This window comes from Oncorhynchus mykiss, chromosome 22, assembly GCF_013265735.2.
Source record: "Oncorhynchus mykiss isolate Arlee chromosome 22, USDA_OmykA_1.1, whole genome shotgun sequence".
NCBI lineage: Eukaryota > Metazoa > Chordata > Actinopteri > Salmoniformes > Salmonidae > Oncorhynchus > Oncorhynchus mykiss.
In genome coordinates, this window is record NC_048586.1 from 207,396 (window position 1) to 226,362 (window position 18,967).

Consider the following 18,967-nt stretch of genomic DNA (forward strand, 5'->3'; position numbering starts at 1 on the left):
TGTGTCTCACCTCCGCCACGAGACGTCTGTGGACGTGACGCTTGGCTGTTACCAGGTAAATAAACGATTTCCTATCTTCTGGTCTCTTCTCTGCACCTGGGTCCAACCTTACCACGTCACAGTTATAGCATCTCTTAATCCCTTCTCTTAACATGTATGGCCCCAAAACATAATCAAGCAGCTGACCAATTACGCAAGACTTTAGTTCTAAATTAACTGAGATGAATCAACAACTGGATACATTTCTTTATTTCTAAAGTGAAACTATCCTCCGCATTGGAGTACCTCTACAAGTACAAGTTTAACCAGTATTTCAGTTGTTTTACCGTCCCATGAAGAAGTGTGGCAGGCCTGTGAGGAAGGATCCTACAGCCATGAGGAAACAGCCCATAGCAATGAGCCTGGGCCGGTGCAGCTTCACCCCAAAATGGCTGACCACAGCCAGGAACAGCAGGTTACCTGCAAGAAACCACAACACTACAGTAGCCAGGAATCGCAAATTATAAACACAATTTTTTAAACAAAAAATGGCATATCAGTTTGCATACCAGGCTGCAACAACATAGCATCACATTAAACAATGTTAGGGGTTTCACAGTAGAGTCATGGACAAATGTCAGTCAATCAATTTATAGGAACACTATAAAACTGGACAGTATTGAGAGCAGACTCTGATTGAACCACAAAAAAAGGGATGGTTATTTTAATTTTTTATATATACACCTTGTATGTTCTCTTAAATACTATACTTAATGTTGTTGTATAGTTTTTAACGGTGATGCAACATGTGATTACATTAAACTACAGATACTGTAGTCTGTATCTGGTTTTTACTACATGAATTCTCAAGCAACTCAATGTTATTGTTGATACACATCTCAAAGCTGCCGTCTATGAGTCCGATGAGAGAGCTGGACAGGTCAAAGTGTCTCTCTGAGTGATGGCACTCTTCATGTAGGTCCCTGACAGAGCTTTGGTGACGGAGGCGAACGACAGGGCCACGATGAACTGCTGACAAACACAAGAGAGAGAACATTAGTGTGTGTTTGTCCGTGTGTATGTGCATGCGTGGATGCGTGTGCAGACAGAGTACATGTAGCTGAGGTGGCCTGCAATAGTAAAAAGAATGGACACAAGTTTACATCTGCAAAGTTCTGGCGCTTTCTTTATTCTGAAGAATGTTTTTTTTCTCTTGTTCAATTGCTTATTTTCTTGTTCGTACTTTGAAAATATTCACATCAAACAAGTGCACACTTTAAATTACACAACATAAATGCACTTTACCTAAATTAGTATACACTTTACCTAAATTAGTATTAAAAAAATAACCCTGTCTTAGCGTATGGTTTCCAAAACCCCAATGTATTTCAAATTCATACAATAGAAACACCTATATATGAAACCATAAATAACTGAATGTTTTTCTATATACCGCTACCTCTATAGAAAAGTGCCAACAATACATTCAGCTTTAAGATAGGGGCACCTCCAGAAAATTGTCTCTCTCTCACTGTATGCACTAAAAGTCCACCAGACTGAGCGTGCTCGGCCAGTTTACCAGCTAGTGAGCACAATTTTACACAAAACAACCAATAACATGTGAAACCAACTCAGAAATCCCTAACAAATTGATTCTTTATAAAATAATCTCCTAGACAACATCCAGTACAAGTCAACTCATCAGTAAACATAGTCTCTGTGACTCAGCTAGCATCAAGCTAACATATACTCTCACTCAATGTAAATCACGTTCTTCTCTCACTCAGTTCGACACAAAGCCAAAACAAAACCTTTCCTAACGTGATAATATCTTGACAAAGTTGTTAAATAGCATGTTATTACATATTGTGTATATATTTGAATGTTTGAAGTGCTGTTACATACCTGTAATAGTAAAAAGATCCATTGGGGGGGGGGATAAATAATAAATGGGTGTCTGTTTTTAGTGACTTTGTTTTCAACCCATTACAGATGCACAATCGTACATGTGCATTTTAAAGCATTATTAAGAACCTTGAGTGTGGAACTGCAGGGCGTTCATGCAAAAACCACATGAATTTCACGTGAACATGTTTTCCTGTAATCTTATGTGAAGATAATGTGATAACATGTAAAGCAACATGTGATTACATTAAACTACACATGTGAAAATGTGATCACGTTGTGTTCCAAAACATGTTTTCACATGATTTCACATAAAATGTAAGTTGAAATCATGTGGTTTTTCTGTCAGGGTAGGAATATGAGATCCATTTTGACGTTATGTTTGATGTTACATGATCTTGAAAATGCAATGTTCTTTGAGGTTCTTCCATGTTCCTTTCCATGTATTTCCATTTGACTTTCCCTCAGTCCTTTTCACTTTCCTTGGCAAAACAAGCTCTGTCTCCGTCAAGACTTATTCAGAGCCACCATGAATTGATAGCAGCTTCTGATGGATGTTAAACCATTAAAACAATTGTTTTATAATGAAGAGTAGACCCAACTTGTCAAGTGTCAGTGTGCAGAGGTGAGGACGGAGTCAGGCGCAGGACACAGAAGTGAGTAAAATAACGTACTTTACTCGAAAAATAAACAATCATAAATTCCACGCAGGGAAAAACACACCATGATACAGAAGACTAACACTCAACAAGGAACAATCACGCACAAAACATAATGGGAACCTGAGGGTTAAATAGGGAAATAATTGTAACGTAATGGGAACCAGGTGTGTACAATCAAGACAAAACAAATGGAAAAAGAACGTAGATCGGTGGCTGCTAAAAAGCGGCGTGACGACAACCGCCGAACGCCGTCCGAACAAGGAGAGGCACCAACTTCGGTGGAAGTCGTGACAGTACCTCCCCCGACGCGCCGACACCGGCCTCAAGGACGACGCGCAGGGCGATCTGGGTGGAGACGGTGAAATTCCAACAGTAAGGAAGGGTCCAGGATGTCCTCCACCGGCACCCAGGATCTCGGCAGTCCATGATGGCTCGCACAGTATACGCCGGGCCCCCTCGATGTCCAGAGGGGGCGGAGGAACCTCTCGCACCTCAGACTGCTGGAGCGGACCAGCCACCACCGGCCTTAGGAGAGACACATGGAACAAGGGGTTAATACGATAATCAGGGGGAAGCTGTAACCTATAACATACCACATTCAGTCTCCTCATGAGACTGCCCAGCTTCCGGCAGGGCAGGCGAAGGGGCAGTTTTTGGGTCGAGAGACAGATTTCTGGTCTCCTGGTGCACTGCGGTGGTGGTTGGCGTTCACCTTCTGTTGCCTGATGGCCCGTTGAAGGCGTACATGGGCAGCGTCCGAAACCATTCATTCGAGCGCCGAAACCATTCATCCATCGCAGGTGCCTCGATCTGGCTCTGATGCCACGGTGCCAGGACCAGCTGATAACCTAGTACACACCGAAACGGAGACAGGTTAGTGGAGGAGTGGTGGAGGGAGTTTTGGGCCATCTCTGCCCAGGGGATGAAAGCCGACCACTCCCCCAGCCGGTCCTGCCAATAAGACCGCAGAAACCTACCCACATCCTGGTTCACTCTCTCCACCTGCCCATTACCTTCGGGGTAGAACCCTGAGGTCAGGCTGACCGAGACCCCCAGACGTTCCATGAACGCCCTCCAGACCCTAGATATGAACTGGGGACCCCGATCAGACACTATATACTCAGGCACCCCGTAGTACCGGAAGACGTGTGTAAACAGGACCTCCACAGTCTGTAGGGCCGTAGGGAGACCGGGCAAAGGAATGAGACGGCAGGACATAGAAAACCGATCCACAACAACCAGAATCGTGGTGTTTTCTTGTGACGGAGGAAGATCCGTCACAAAATCCACCGATAGGTGTGACCACGGCTGTTGTGGAACGGGTAGGGGTTGTAATTTCCCTCTGGGCAGGTGTCTAGGTGCCTTGCACTGGGCGCACACCGAGCAGTAGGAAACATACACCCTCAAGTCTTTAGCTAAAGTGGGCCACCAGTACTTCCCACTAAGACAGCGCACCGTCCAACCAATGCCAGGATGACCAGAGGAGGGTGACGTGTGAGCCCAACAGATCAAACGGTCACGGACAGCAGACGGTACGTACAGACGGTACGTCCAACTGGACACTGGGGAGAGGTTGGCTCTGTACTCAACGCCCGCTCGATGTCCGCGTCAACCTCCAACCTTGCCACCAGGCAAGAAGCCGGAATTATGGGAGTGGGATCCGTGGACCGCTCCTCCGTGTCATACATCCAGGGAAGTGCGTCCGCCTTAGCGTTCTGGGAACCTGGTCTGTAAGATAGGGTGAAAACAAAACAGGTGAAAAACATGGCCCACCTCCTGGTCCCCCACATCATAGTTACGCTCCGCGTAGCTGAGCTGAAAGGTGGTCACTTTCCATCTCCACTCCTGACTCGGAAAGGCGGTACCCTAGGAAAGAGATGGACTGTTGAAAGAACAGATTTCTCAGCCTTGACGTACAGGTCATGCTCCAACAGTTGACCAAGCACCCTGCACACCAGGGACACATGCTCGGCGCGTGTAGCGGAGTATATCAAAATGTCATCAATATACACCACGAGGCAGGTGAAGTGGAAGGCCGAATGTATCCCTGCCCCAGAGGAGACATATGTTTCCATAGCCACGGTCTCCTCCTGTGACAGAGGATACACATGACTCCTGGGAAGTGCTGCGTCTACCATGAGATTTATCGCACAATCCCCCCGTCGATGGGGTGGTAATTGAGTCGCCTTCTTTTTACAGAAAGCGAGAGCCAAATCGGCATATTCAGAGGGGATGTGCACGATGGAGACCTGGTTTGGACTTTCCACCGTAGTTGCACCGATGGAAACACCTACATACCTTCCCAAGCACTTACGTGGCCATCCCTTGAGAGCCCTCTGTTGCCACGAAATAGTGGATTCATGATAGGCCAACCAGGGTAGGCCCAGCACCACGGGAAATGCAGGAGAATTAATAAGGAAGAGTTTAATTCTCTCCTCATGACCCTCCTGCGTTATCATGCATAAGGGAGAGGTGGCTTCCCTAATCAGCCCTGACCCTAATGGTCGACTATCTAAGGTGTGCACAGGGAAGGGCATATCAACAGGAACTATAGGGATCCCTAAACTATGTGCAAATGAACGATCAATAAAGTTCCCAGCTGCGCCTGAATCTACTAGCGCCTTATGCTGGGAATGCGGGGAAAACTCAGGAAATTCTATGAACACAAACATGTGAGTCGGCTGCCTACTCACCTGGGATGATCCACCAGTGCTCTGCCTGCTAACTCGACTCCCTGGGGAACCTCCCCAGCACCGTCCAGCAGTGTGCCCTCTGCGGCCACAGGTGGTGCAAGGAATGGCCCCCCCTCCGGTCCCCCTCATAGCAGCACCTCCTAGCTCCATAGGTGTTGGATCGGAGGTGCTGGGGGATGGAACTGACGGTCCCCGATCCGGACGTCCACGGGAGGCCAACAGGTTATCCAGCCGGATGGATAGGTCCACCAGCTGGTCAAATGTAAGGGCGGTGTCCCTGCAGGCTAGCTCCCGATGAACATCCTCGAGTAGACTACACCTGTAGTGGTCGATCAGGGCCCGTTCATTCCATCCCGCACCGGCGGCCAGAGTTCAAAAGTCCAGTGCAAAGTCTTGTGTGCTCCTCATCCCCTGTCTGAGATGAAACAAGCTTTCCCCCGCCACTCTCCCTTCAGGTGGATGATCGAAAACCTGAAATCCTCATAGTTAGAAAGAAATGAAATGTCGCAGTCATTCCGCTTGTTCAAGGGGTGCCGACAGCGGTGACCTATTTCGCCTGCTCTCTTCGCTATAGCCATGGAACCCCTTGCTACTCGCAATCGGGCATGTGCCGATATAGCTTCTGTTAAAATAAAGGACACACAGCACAACATTTCCCGATATGCAGACGATGTTCTTTTCTTTTTGTCCAAGCCTAAAACTTCTATTCCACCCTAACTTAACTTGATAAAAACATTTGGCTCCTTCTCTGCCTACAAGATAAACTGGCAAAAAAGTGAGTTGATGCCAATATCACGGCCTGTGTATTTATGTATTGTATTTGTGTAATTTATGCAATCTACCCCGTTTAGAACAGTGATGGACAAGTTCACAAGCCTTGTAGTGACAGATCAGCTATTGAAAGCGAATTGGGACATGAAAATATATCAGCTTAAACAAAATAAAGATTTTGGGAAAACTCTGCCTATCTCCTTGGTTGGTCGTATAAATGCTATTAAAATGGTTGTCCTACCCAGGTTTCTTTACCTCTTCCAATGTCTACCCAATTTCATTCCACAAAGCTATTTTAAGAAACTGGATTCAATAGTAACTCCATTTTTATGGGATAACAAGGCAGCCAGAATTTCAAAGAAGCATTTATGCAACTACAATATAGAGCGGGGCTTTGGCCTTCCTCACTTTAAACTGTATTATTGGGCTGCTAATCTGAACATTGTGTCTTTCTGGAGGGAAAGTTTACCTGCGATGAGACAGAAGGATGTGCCTTCATGGCTTTTGATTGAGCAGGCCTCGTGTCAACGTTCCTCACTCCCTGCACTTGTTAATAGCCCATCAACAAAAAAAATCAACTTATGACTCTAACCCAGTCATTTGTCATACGCTTAGGATCTGGAAACAGATGAGGAATTTTCTTAACACCCACTGTTTACATAGACAGCCCAATTTGCCTGAATCATGCTTTCCACGCTGCATTGGATGATGTGGTGTTTTCACAGTGGAGGAAGAAGGGGCTCACAACAATTGGTCATTTATACATGGATGGTCAGTTAGCTTCATTTCAACAATTATAGGGAAAGTTCAACATGCCAACAACACGTTTTTTCAGATACCTCCAAATCAGGAATTTCGTAAGGACACATATCCCACAGTATGGCAATCGTTGTCTCTGATTGAGAACCATACTTAGGCAGCCTGTTTTCCCACTATGGGTTGTGGGTAGTCGTTTTCTGTTTTGTGTGTGTTGCACCTTGCAGAACTGTTCATTTCTCGTGTTGTTGTTTTTTTTTTTGTGTGTGTGTTTTTTTGGTGAACTTTTAGACTGTTTTCTCCCCAATTTCGTGTTATCCAATTGTTTGGTAGTTACTTTCTTGTCTCATCGCTACAACTCCCGTACGGGCTCAGGAGAGACGAAGGTTGAAAGTCATGCGTCCTCCGATACACAACCCAACCAAGCCGCACTGCTTCTTAACACAGTGCGCATCCAACCCGGAAGCCAGCCGCACCAATGTGTCGGAGGAAATACCGTGCACCTGGCAACCTTGGTTAGCTCGCACTGCGCCCGGCCCGCCACAGCAGTCGCTGGTGCGCGATGAGACAAGGACATCCCTACCGACCAAGCCCTCCCTAACCCGGACGACGCTAGGGCAATTGTGCTTCGCCCCACGGACCTCCCGGTCGCGGCCGGTTACGACAGAGCCTGGGCGCGAACCCAGAGTCTCTGGTGGCACAGCTGGCGCTGCAGTACAGCACCCTTAACCACTGCGCCTCCCGGGAGGCTTGTTGTTGTTTTTTGTTCAAGTATTCGTATTTATTGAAAGCATTATGAATACTTCCCATGCTGCACCTTGGTCCTCTTCTCCTTCTCCCGACGACAATCGTTACAGACCCTAGAAAGTTTTGGAAGGCTATTAAGTCTATGTCTGGTAACAGTAATGTTAATGAATTACCGTCATGTGTTTTAAAGGACTATGTTGCTGTATATGACAAAACTGAAATGCTGAATTGTTTCAATGAGCACTTTGTATCATCTAGTAGGCTGTTTGATTCAGTGTCCTCTGTCTCTGTTCAACCCTGTGTGCATGAATCAGTGCAGGTGGTACATAAAGCCCTGAAATCCTTAGATCAGACAAAGCCGGCAGGTCCTGATCTTTTGGATCCCTTCTTTTTAATTCTGGCAGCTGATTTCATAGCTGAACCACTTACATATCTGTTCAATCCAACCCTGGAATGTAATGAAATTCCAAAGATCTGGAAATCAGCATTTGTCCTACCACTTTTAAGAGGGGGAGATCCAACTCTTTTAAATAATTATAGGCCAATCTCAAAGCTGTCACCCCTGGTGAAAATACTTGAAACCCTTGTGAGTGAACAGCTTTTTATTTACTAACTCAATTACATGCGCAACTTCATTTTTATGCTGATGATACTGTTATCAAGCTTTCCAGAACTTGCAAACTGCTTTTTATACTGTTCAACATACCTCGTGTCAATGGAAGCTTATCCTCAATACTGACAAAACTAAACGAATGGTGTTTTCTAAAGCAATACATAGACCTCTAAACCTTTCACCTATTACCACCTGTCAGGGCAAAGAGATTGAGGTTGTAACCTCATAAATATATTGGAATTTTATATATATATAAATATATTTTATATTCAACAACTTACAAAAACTTGAAGCTGAAATTGGGATTTTATTTTAGGAATTAGGCCTGTTTTTCTTTTGAAGCCAGAAGGAGGCTAGTATCAGCTACGTTTATGCCTTTACTAGACTATGGGGATATTTTATATATGAATGCTTCCGCTCAGTGTTTGAGATCAATTGACACCCTTTACCATGGCACTTTGAGATTTATTTTAAACTGCAAAACCCTTACGCACCACTACACTTTGTATACCAGGGTTGGCTGGCCTTTTCTAGTAACTCGTAGGCTCAGTCACTGGTATACTTTTTTTTTTAGGACTTGATCCTTGTCAAACCCCATTCAAAAGGGTCGGTCTCTAGACTGTATGATGTGCTACAGGCCCACATAGAGGTATCCACAGACACCACTAAAAGGGCTTGGGAACAAGAACTTGGTTCAGAAATCTCAGATGAGGACTGGTAGAAGCTCTCAGGAATATAAACCACAGTTCAGTGAATGCCAGACACAACCATGTTCAGTTTAAGGTGATACACAGGTTACATTACTCAAAAGTAAAACTGCATAAAATATTCCCGGACACCTCACCACTGTGTGAGAGGTGCAAGCAGGATGAGGGGACGTTGACCCACTTATTCTGGACATGTCCTAAGTTACATGTTTAATGGGCTCTCGTTTTTGATTACTTATCTAGAGCCATTGCTCTGTTTGGTACAGTTGATGGGAATAACCAGGAAGGGAAAGCTGTCTCTCTTTGTACTCTATTTGCCAAAAGGCTCATATTGGAAATTGGAGACTGTACCTACCTTTGAAATGTGGTTACGGGATTTAGGGAATATAATACATATGGAAAAGATTTGATACAATACCTCCAATAGAAAAAAAAGATTATACTTCAGGCCAGCAAAATCTAGAGACTTCGTTAGATTTCGTGCACTAGCTGTTGTTTACAAATATGCACCCCCCCCCCCCCCCCCCCCCCCCCACCTGTCTCACCAGAGTGTGCTGTTCCATCCTGCCGGTGCAGCGCATATCCCGCTAGTTGAATATCCATGTCATCATTCAGCCACGATTCCGTGAAACATAAGATGTTACAGTTTTTGATGTCCCGTTGGTAGGATATTCGTGATAGTATTAACTTCTAATGGACAATCGAGCTAGGGGGTACAATATCACATTACAATTACACAAGGACCTTAACACTTATTTTTTTTAAAGCGTTGTTGGTTAAGGGCTCGTAACTAAGCATTTCACTGTAAGGTCTACACCTTTTGTATTCGGCGCATGTGACAAATAACGTTTGATTTGATTTGTCACTCCGAGCTCCAACTCTGTGCACTCGGTGGAATGCAACCTTCTTTACAGTCTCCCCTCTGGATAATTAGACACTTCGGGTTTGTATATCTAGTATCGACTCCCTCATCACCCTGTTTTACCTGAGTAGACAATCCATGTTGGAATCGAGGGTTTTTACTTTGGCTGTGAGTGCCTTGTTCTCTCCTTGAAGCGTGAGAATTTCACTCTGGCTAAATTCCAAGCTCCCCCTCTGCCCTGCTACCTCCTCACACAACTTTTCAAGTGTTTCATGGATTCCAGCTAGAGCACTAGCCTCTACCTGAATGGTAAGTAAATTGTCCTTGTATGTAGATGAATCTGTCTTTATTATTTTTGTCGGTTTAGTGTTATTTTGTGAGGTAGCCGGATCTTTCCACGATGGAGTACGATTTAACACTACTTAACATAAAGCTGTTAATGCTCGTCGATATCCCTAAGGATCTCCTTAGTATCTAGTTTGGCTCAGAACTGCAAGCAGCAGTTACAAATGTTTTCCCACAACGACCGAAGATGTAACACGTAGCTTGTTCATGGTTTCCTCTTGGAACTGTGTGTCTCCTCCTGATTCCAGATCCCAGTTGAATCAGTGTTGCAAGCTCGCTAGCGAGCTCGACCCAGTTGATACAATTTCACTAGCGATAGCTCAAGACAGACAAATAGGCAGACAGGTGTAGTATGAGTTGAATGCGATTGAAAGAACCTGAAAGAAGCCTACTTGAAAAATGTATACTGAACAAAAAGATCCCAGAAAAGATCAAAAAGCTTATTTCTCAAATGTTGTGCACAAATTTGTTTACATCCCTGTTAGAGAGCATTTCTCCTTTGACAAGATAATCCATCGATTAAACAGCATGATCATTACACAGGTGCACCTTGTGCTGGGGACAAGAAAAGGCCATTCTAAAATGTGCAGCACAACATAATGCCAGAGATATTTCACGTTTTGAGGGAGCATGTAATTGGCATGCTGACTGCAGGAATGTCCACCAGAGCTGTTGCCAGAGAAAATATATGTTCATTTCTCTACCATAAGCCACCACCAAATCGTTTTAGAGAATTTGGCAGTACGTCCAAATGGCCTCACAACCGCAGGCCACATGTAACCATGCCAGCCTGGACCTCCATCTGGCTTCTTCACCTGCAGGATCGTCTGAGATCAGCCACTTGGACAGCTGTTGAAAGTCTGTGTTTGCACAACTGAAGAACTTCTGCACAAACTGTCAGAAACCGTCTCATCTGCTTGCTCATCGTCCTCACCAGGATCTTGACCTGACTGTAGTTTGGAATTATAACTCACCTTTGATGGCCAATGGCACGCTGGAGAAGTATGCTCTTCACAGATGAATCCCATTTTCAACTGTACCGGGCAGATGGCAGACAGCGGGTATGGCATCATGTGGGAGAGCAGTTTGCTGATGTTACTGATTACAGTTAGCCTACTTGATGAATAAAGTAGGCAAATCAGTAGCCTAATCCTGTGGAATAATGTACTTTTTGATTACTTTCACTTCTAACTCGCAGACATATTGTAAAAAGTTTTTAAAACGTGTTCTTATATAGCATTATTTAATTTAGTAACAATACTATTTGTCATGGCCTGATCTGTTCTACCTGTCCCTGTGATTGTCTCCACCCCCTCCAGGTGTCGCTGATTTTCCCCAGTGTATTTATCCCTGTGTTTCCTGTCTCTCTGTGCCAGTGTATTTATCCCTGTGTTTCCTGTCTCTCTGTACCAGTGTATTTATCCCTGTGTTTCCTGTCTCTCTGTGCCAGTGTATTTATCCCTGTGTTTCCTGTCTCTCTGTACCAGTGTATTTATCCCTGTGTTTCCTGTCTCTCTGTGCCAGTGTATTTATCCCTGTGTTTCCTGTCTCTCTGTACCAGTGTATTTATCCCTGTGTTTCCTGTCTCTCTGTGCCAGTGTATTTATCCCTGTGTTTCCTGTCTCTCTGTACCAGTGTATTTATCCCTGTGTTTCCTGTCTCTCTGTGCCAGTTTGTCTTGCATGTTTTCCAAGTCAACCAGCGGTTTTCCCGTACTCCTTTTTGCTATTCTCCTTTTTCTAGTCCTCTCGGTTTTGACCCTTGCCTGTTTCTGGACTTTGTACCCGTCTTCCTTGACCATTCTGCCTGCCTTAACCACAAGCCTGTCTGCCACTCTGTACCTCCTGGACTCTGATCTGGATTTGACCTTTGCCTGTCCACGACCATTCTCTTGCCTAGACCTTTGGATTGTTATACATTGTAAGACTCCAACCATCTGCCTCCTGTGTCTGCATCTGGGTCTCGCCTTGTGTCATGATAACTATTTCCAAATTGAGAATTGTGTAAGAGCATAATGGTCCTAAATATAATATTGATTATGTGAATTATAGCCTATGTCTGAAAGCATAGTCAAAGGGCTGCATACTAACATTTAATTTGGGGCACGAGCCAATGATTTGGTTGCACCAACATTTTGTTGCGGTCAGACAATGGAAAATATGAGTGTCCTATATTTGGATGTGCAACCTAAACCAGTTATTTTCATGAATTTTGGGTTAGACAGTAAGGCAATTGTTCCTTTTATTTACTGTCAAAATAGGATTCCTGAACTTTTGTATTTGTCTACATCTTTTTGGGCACTAACATCAAATGGGCTAAATTAATTTGGTGCTCATTCAACACCTGAGGAAGTCGTTAGCTAGATCGCTAACTCAAAATAATTGAGTTAATTTCACATCCTCAGGAGGAAAGGATACTTTGAAGTTCACTACTTGAACCCAGAGAAACTACCTCTGACCTCGATATGGAGAGCTGGCTATTTATTACTGGCTATTTATTACTGGCTATTTATTACTGGCTATTTATTACTGGCTATTTATTACTGACTATTTATTACTGACTATTTATTACTGACTATTTATTACTGACTATTTATTACTGGCTATTTATTACTGGCTATTTATAACTGGCTATTTATTACTGACTATTTATTACTGGCTATTTATTACTGACTATTTATTACTGACTATTTATTACTGACTATTTATTACTGACTATATATTACTGACTATTTATTACTGGCTATTTATTACTGACTATTTATTACTGGCTATTTATTACTGGCTATTTATAACTGGCTATTTATTACTGACTATATATTACTGACTATTTATTACTGGCTATTTATTACTGGCTATTTATAACTGGCTATTTATTACTGACTATATATTACTGACTATTTATTACTGACTATTTATTACTGACTATATATTACTGACTATTTATTACTGGCTATTTATTACTGGCTATTTATAACTGGCTATTTATTACTGACTATATATTACTGACTATTTATTACTGACTATTTATTACTGACTATTTATTACTGACTATTTATTACTGACTATTTATTACTGACTATTTATTACTGGCTATATATTACTGACTATTTATTACTGACTATTTATTACTGACTATTTATTACTGGCTATTTATTACTGGCTATTTATTACTGACTATTTATTACTGGCTATTTATTACTGGCTATTTATTACTGGCTATTTATTACTGACTATTTATTACTGGCTATTTATTACTGCCTATTTATTACTGGCTATTTATTACTGGCTATGTATTACTGGCTATTTATTACTGACTATTTATTACTGGCTATTTATTACTGGCTATTTATTACTGGCTATTTATTACTGACTATTTATTACTGGCTATTTATTACTGGCTATTTATTACTGACTATTTATTACTGACTATTTATTACTGGCTATTTATTACTGGCTATTTATTACTGGCTATTTATTACTGGCTATTTATTACTGGCTATATATTACTGACTATTTACAGTAATACTGCATGTTGGCGGTTTTCTGAATTTTATTGAACTTTTTTATGGTATGTAGTGACAGTGCAGTGTTTTCAAAAAAGAAGACGCACTGAAATCCATTATCTAAAATCTGTTTATTTGTCTATATTTTTCAAAGACTGTTTTGAATGTGAATCCAATCAGTTATTTGAAGTGGCTGTACAGACATCCATCTCATCAGTGATAGATCAATAGATGTCTTCCTGTGTGTGTTTGCATGTGCTTAGAGAATGTGTATATCTGTATGTCCATGTGTTTTCAGGTGTATCAAGGCATATTTTTCTCATGCCTCAGGTGAATCTGCGGCTGAGGTCATTGATCCGGCGGAGGCCGTCACGGTTCTCGATGGTCCTGTGGACAGTGATGAGGAAGGGGAAGGCGGAGGGCAGCTCCACCCTGCGGCTCAATTTCTGGTGGCCCCAGTGGAGGCAACGCAGCCTCTCAGCCAGGTCGCGGCGCCCGGCACGCTCCAAACCGTTCTGCAGCAACTTGGTCTTGTTGGACTTGTCCCAAGATCTTTCATACCTGGGATGGGAGGGAGATACAGGAATAGATTGATAGAGGAATAGAGCGAGGGGAAGAGGGTTTAACATTATGTCTCTGCATTGGAAATTAATATTTTCTATAATCAATTAATGTTATGACTATGTACATTTCAAGTGTTGTTCTTGTGATGTTAGTATCTATGCTGTTGATCATAAATACATCTGTTTTACAGAATAAATCCAATCATGCGTTAATAGCACAAGAATGATCAGTAATCATCTGTCTCTCTTATACACACACACTGCAGCCCTCTATTGAGACATAGGCTGAGTTAAACAGGGTACATTATGATATAAACCTATTATGGTATTACCTGTGTGTAGAACAAAGACAATGCCCCTCTGACAAAGAATAAAGATTCATGTCTGATCTTTACAAGACATTTCTTCCACATTACATTAGGGAATCATTCCATGACAGAGGCCCTGTTCGAACCCTCCAAAAATGCATCCCCTTGACCCCTTTCCTAGTCACAGATCTGTACGAGATATGGATAGGTCAAAGCAACCAATCCAGTCATCTTATATCTGTGATTATATCAAGGACAGGAGGAAAGAAGGATGCATTGGAAAGCTATTCAAACGGGGCCATTCACTCACCAGCACTCTAGCATGCTTCTGGCCTGGACCGTCTTCTCTGTGGATGTGGTATGGAACTGATGAACCTCAGTCCTGGAGAAGCCCAGCTCGTAGGCCAGAACAGTCCACTCAAACCCCAGCTCCCTGGACATCTCCTGGACAGACTTCAGGTTGATCACAGCATCCTAGAAAACACAATAGGCTCAAAATGTGGCGGAGGTGGAATTGAGGGACCGAAATCTAAAAAAGTTAAAACGGCTGTTTTTCGTTGCAAAACGTTTTGCTACGGTGTGCCACAGACAAAAACTAAGTGAAGGCTACATTTGTGATGATTAACCTTTGTTTGATTATTATTTACCTTTGTCAGTTGAGGGATCCCTGTCGCAAGGGAGCCCTGCATGCACACAATTGACAAAATAATACAAATACACAAAATTCAAAACAATCAATTCCTCAGCAGAGGTCCCCATTCATAATTTTAACCTGCCAGAAAGGCACCAATACATCCAGTTGTCGGAAACTCTGTAGATTGTTCCATATATGGGGTGCAAAGAAATTAAAAGCTGATTTACCTAACTCTGAGGAGACTGAAGGGATTTCTAGAGTTGGCCATCCCTGCGACTGGGTATGGTAACTCTTATGTCTAAAGGTTAATAATTGATGTTAGGTCAGCGCAGTTTTTGTAAAATAGCTTTATAAATACACTAAAACTAAATATAAACGCAACTTGTAAAGTGTTGGTCCCATGCTTCATGAGCTGAAAAATGCACGAAAGCTTATTTATCTCAAATTTTGTCCCAGTTAGTGAGCATTTCTCCTTTGCCAAGATAATCCATCCACCTGACAGCTGTGGCATACCAAGAAGCTGATTAAACAGCATGACCGTTACACATTGTGTTGGGGGCAATAAACGGCCACTTTAAAATATGCAGTTTTGTCACACAACACAATGCCAAAGATGTCTCAAGTTTTGAGGGAGCATGCAATTAGCAGGCTGACTACAGGAATGTCCACCAAAGCTCCTGCCAGATAATTTAATGTTAATTTCTGTACCATAAGCCGTCTCCAACATATTTTAAAGAATTTGGCAGTACGTCCAAACGGCCTCACAACCGCAGTCAATGCAAATTGTGTCATGTGGGCGAGCAGTTTGCTGATGTCAACATTGTGAAAAGAGTGCCCCATGGTGGCGATAGCATAAGCTATGAACAATAAACACAATTGCATTTTTTTGATGGCAATTTGAATGCACAGACATACAGTGATTAGATCCTGAGGCCCATTGTCATGCCATTCATCCATCGCCATCAGTCATGTTTCAGCATGATAATGCATGATGTAAGGATCTGTACACAATTCCTGGAAGCTAAAAATGTCCCAGTTCTTCCATGGCCTGCATTACTCTCCAGACATTTCACCCATTGAGCATGTCTGGGATGCTCTGGATCAACTAGTTCTAATTCCCATCAATATCCAGCATCTTCACACAGCCATTGAAGAGGAGTGGGACAACATTCCACAGGCCACAATCAACAGCCTGATCAACTCTATGCGAAAGGGATGTGTTGCAGTCACACCAGATACTGACTGTTTTTTGATCCATGCCCCTACCTATTTTTTTTAAGGTATCTGTGGCCAACAGATGCAAATATGTATTCCCAGTCATGTGAAATCCATAGATTAGGGCATGTATTTCTGATTTCCTTATATGAACTGTAACTGAGTAAAATCTTTGAAATTGTTGCATGTTGCGTTTATATTTTTGTTAAAAAAAAAGAGAGCAATGAATTGATCTACAGTAAGTTACTTCAAAGAGGCTCGGCCTACTTTCTGGTAAAGAATGTTATGATGAACCTGAACCTCTCGCCCCTGGTAGTAAAACAAAGTGTGCTGGTAAACTGCATCAAACAACTTTAATGAAGATGACCTGGAGGGAAAAAATGAATTTCCAAGTAGAATAGTACTTAATAAATATTTTTATTACATGTTGTGCATTATGAGACTATAAAGGACTTGTAATAGCTCATGGCTTTTTACAAAAGCATTTACATGCATAATTTCTAAACCACATTACACAGGTACAGTCAACTTCCTGCTATTTTGCTTTTCTCAACAAACTTTCCAACTTGCGCTTTGACTTACCTCTTGTGCTTTACTTGGCATTGTGACGTCTCGGCTCCACACAAGGCACAGCAGCCACACTTTCGTTGATTTGCCAATACAATTTCAAAAAGAATGCTCTTAAATTATTGGGCTATTTTCCCAAAAGAAAGATACAACAATAATATCTACTCAGTCTTCACCAGCTTATCTGTTTTGCTGTTTTTTCGTACTTTCAACCAAGTCAACAATAGCTACTAGCCTATTTTTGAGACATTTCTGGAAAATAACAATCTAAAATAAAACTGAAAAGGCTCTCTCACCTCATAGCTGTTCAATGGGAATGTTGCCTTAGAGATTCATCAACAACATACAATCCTGTTAAAAATTAAGCTTTTTAGCCTCAGTGACTCTGTTCCACCTTATTAATTTCAGAGAATTGGGCCTCCTACCATGTAAACTACTGTAAGCAGAGGTTCACTCAGATTAGATCAGTACCAACAGCCAAGATATAGAGCAAAACTATCACAATATGAACTAGAGTTGGGAAATATTGAATTTAAAATGAAACATACGTGTTTCATGTCAGCCCACTGTTGTTTCAAATATATTACTGTTCTTCTCTCTTTTATTTTACATAAAACAACCCTGCTGTTGATTTCCAGCATAGAACAAAATAATTATTTTGTTTCAGCAATAAGGGTTTTCACAAATGATGGAAAGAGACATGACGGAACGCATTCAATTCCTTTAAATGTGTAGGACAATGGGCATTATTTTGTAAAATGCAGTCATTCCTTTTCAACACAGTGTGTTATAGAAAAAGACTCAACTCCCCTATATGTGCAAATGTTACTCAGTATGAACATTAAAAGAACTGCAGTGTAAACAGTCATGATAATGAAGAGAAAGGGGTGCAGAGCTACATTTGAGCTATTATGAATGCAACACTTTCTGAAATAATTCTGATCATTTGTCTGTAACAATAACAGTACTAGAAATAAGTGCCAATCGTTCTGATAAATACAGTTAATAAAATTAATTCCAACACTTCTATGGACTTCTACTTTTAAAATATAAATTCCTATAAATCCATACTTACTTAGACACTTGTATTACAGTTTTCAATGTTAAACTGTAATACAATAAAACACCATGTATTCCTGCGCCTGGTTGCATAAAACATCTTAAGATCCCTTAACTTTAAGTCAGTTACACGAAACATTTTAAGATCCCTTAACTTTAAGTCAGTTACACGAAACATTTTAAGGAACATATCTCCTTTAAATTAAGTGGAAAGTTTGTGCAGGTGAATGTTTTGTCTGCCCTGGTTGAAAAAAAGGAAAACATCAACCAGCAGCTAGTTGTTTAGCTACTTAGCAAAACAATGTAAGGTGCACAATCCCATAGCAACAATGCTAGCTGGCACGCTAGCTACCTACACTGTAAGTTGGGTCTTACCGACAAATTTATGAAACCGTTACACGCCAGATAAAAACATCAAATTTGCTAGAGATGCTCTTAGGCATAAATAAATTGATATTAGAAGAGCTAGCCAACATTTTCTTGATGCATAATCCAATATGGCCGACCAAATACTGAATCAGAATTTGGAAAGTAGATATTATCATTGGATTTTCAGTGCCATATATAAAAACAACAATGTGTATTTGTGAGGAGTGGATCTTCAATAATATGCCATTATATTTCAGAAATAACCTGCCTTAAGTGGCAGAAATGGCCTGGTAACACCAGATATAAACGTGTAAATTACTTGGATTTTGGTGAACTACTACAGTACATTAATCACCTTAGAGCAACGTTTCCAAATCTTTTCTGTTCCGGGAACCATCAAATTACCATCTAAAGCTCTATGACCACCATCCACGGAGTCTCAGATATTGTTTACATAAAATTCACTAAATTTGACCGGCAAGATATTTTATCAGTGAATGTAAAAGTTTAAAGGCCTATTATTATTATTATTAATATTATAATAAACAAGTTGCATTGTGAAAGTAATACAGTGCATTTGGAAAGAATTCAGACCGCTTGACTTTTTACACATTTTGTTATGTTACAGCATTATTCTAAAATGTATTATTATTTTTTTCCCCTCATGACATTACACACAATAATAATGACAAAGCGAAAACAGATGT

The 18,967-nt window shown here is 41.7% G+C and overlaps 1 protein-coding gene across 8 annotated transcripts; it reads right to left on the reverse strand.

Annotated features, from left to right (window-relative positions):
* Positions 1-1,918: 1,918 nt before the first annotated feature.
* On the reverse strand, positions 1,919-18,035 carry wu:fc50b12 (Death domain-containing protein). Of its 8 annotated transcripts, none has more exons than XM_036959610.1 (5): positions 17,129-18,035; positions 16,848-16,906; positions 15,064-15,099; positions 14,727-14,890; positions 1,919-3,071 (listed from the first exon to the last, which is right to left on the reverse strand). In XM_036959610.1, exons 2-5 carry the CDS (start codon positions 16,866-16,868, stop codon positions 2,579-2,581), a joined length of 714 nt encoding a protein of 237 aa, XP_036815505.1. In that variant the 5' UTR covers positions 16,869-16,906; positions 17,129-18,035; the 3' UTR covers positions 1,919-2,578. The 8 variants fall into 8 exon arrangements, with proteins under 8 accessions (XP_036815505.1, XP_036815504.1, XP_036815507.1 ...); XM_021578589.2 differs by lacking the exon at positions 1,919-3,071 and adding an exon at positions 13,659-14,106 and having other exon boundaries at positions 17,129-18,022; XM_036959609.1 differs by having other exon boundaries at positions 16,848-18,035.
* Positions 18,036-18,967: the final 932 nt, after the last annotated feature.

What these genes read in the sequence shown, in the direction of transcription:
- wu:fc50b12 (XM_036959610.1), bottom strand. Translation starts at nt 16,868, where the DNA reads ATGCCAAGTAAAGCACAAGAG. An exon ending in GGATCCCTCAACTGACAAAG is followed by an intron (nt 14,891 to 15,063) that starts GTAAATAATAAT and finishes TGTGTTTTCTAG; the next exon opens with GATGCTGTGATCAACCTGAA. An exon ending in AGAAGCATGCTAGAGTGCTG is followed by an intron (nt 3,072 to 14,726) that starts GTGAGTGAATGG and finishes GTCTCTCCTAAG; the next exon opens with GCCGGTGGTGGCTGGTCCGC.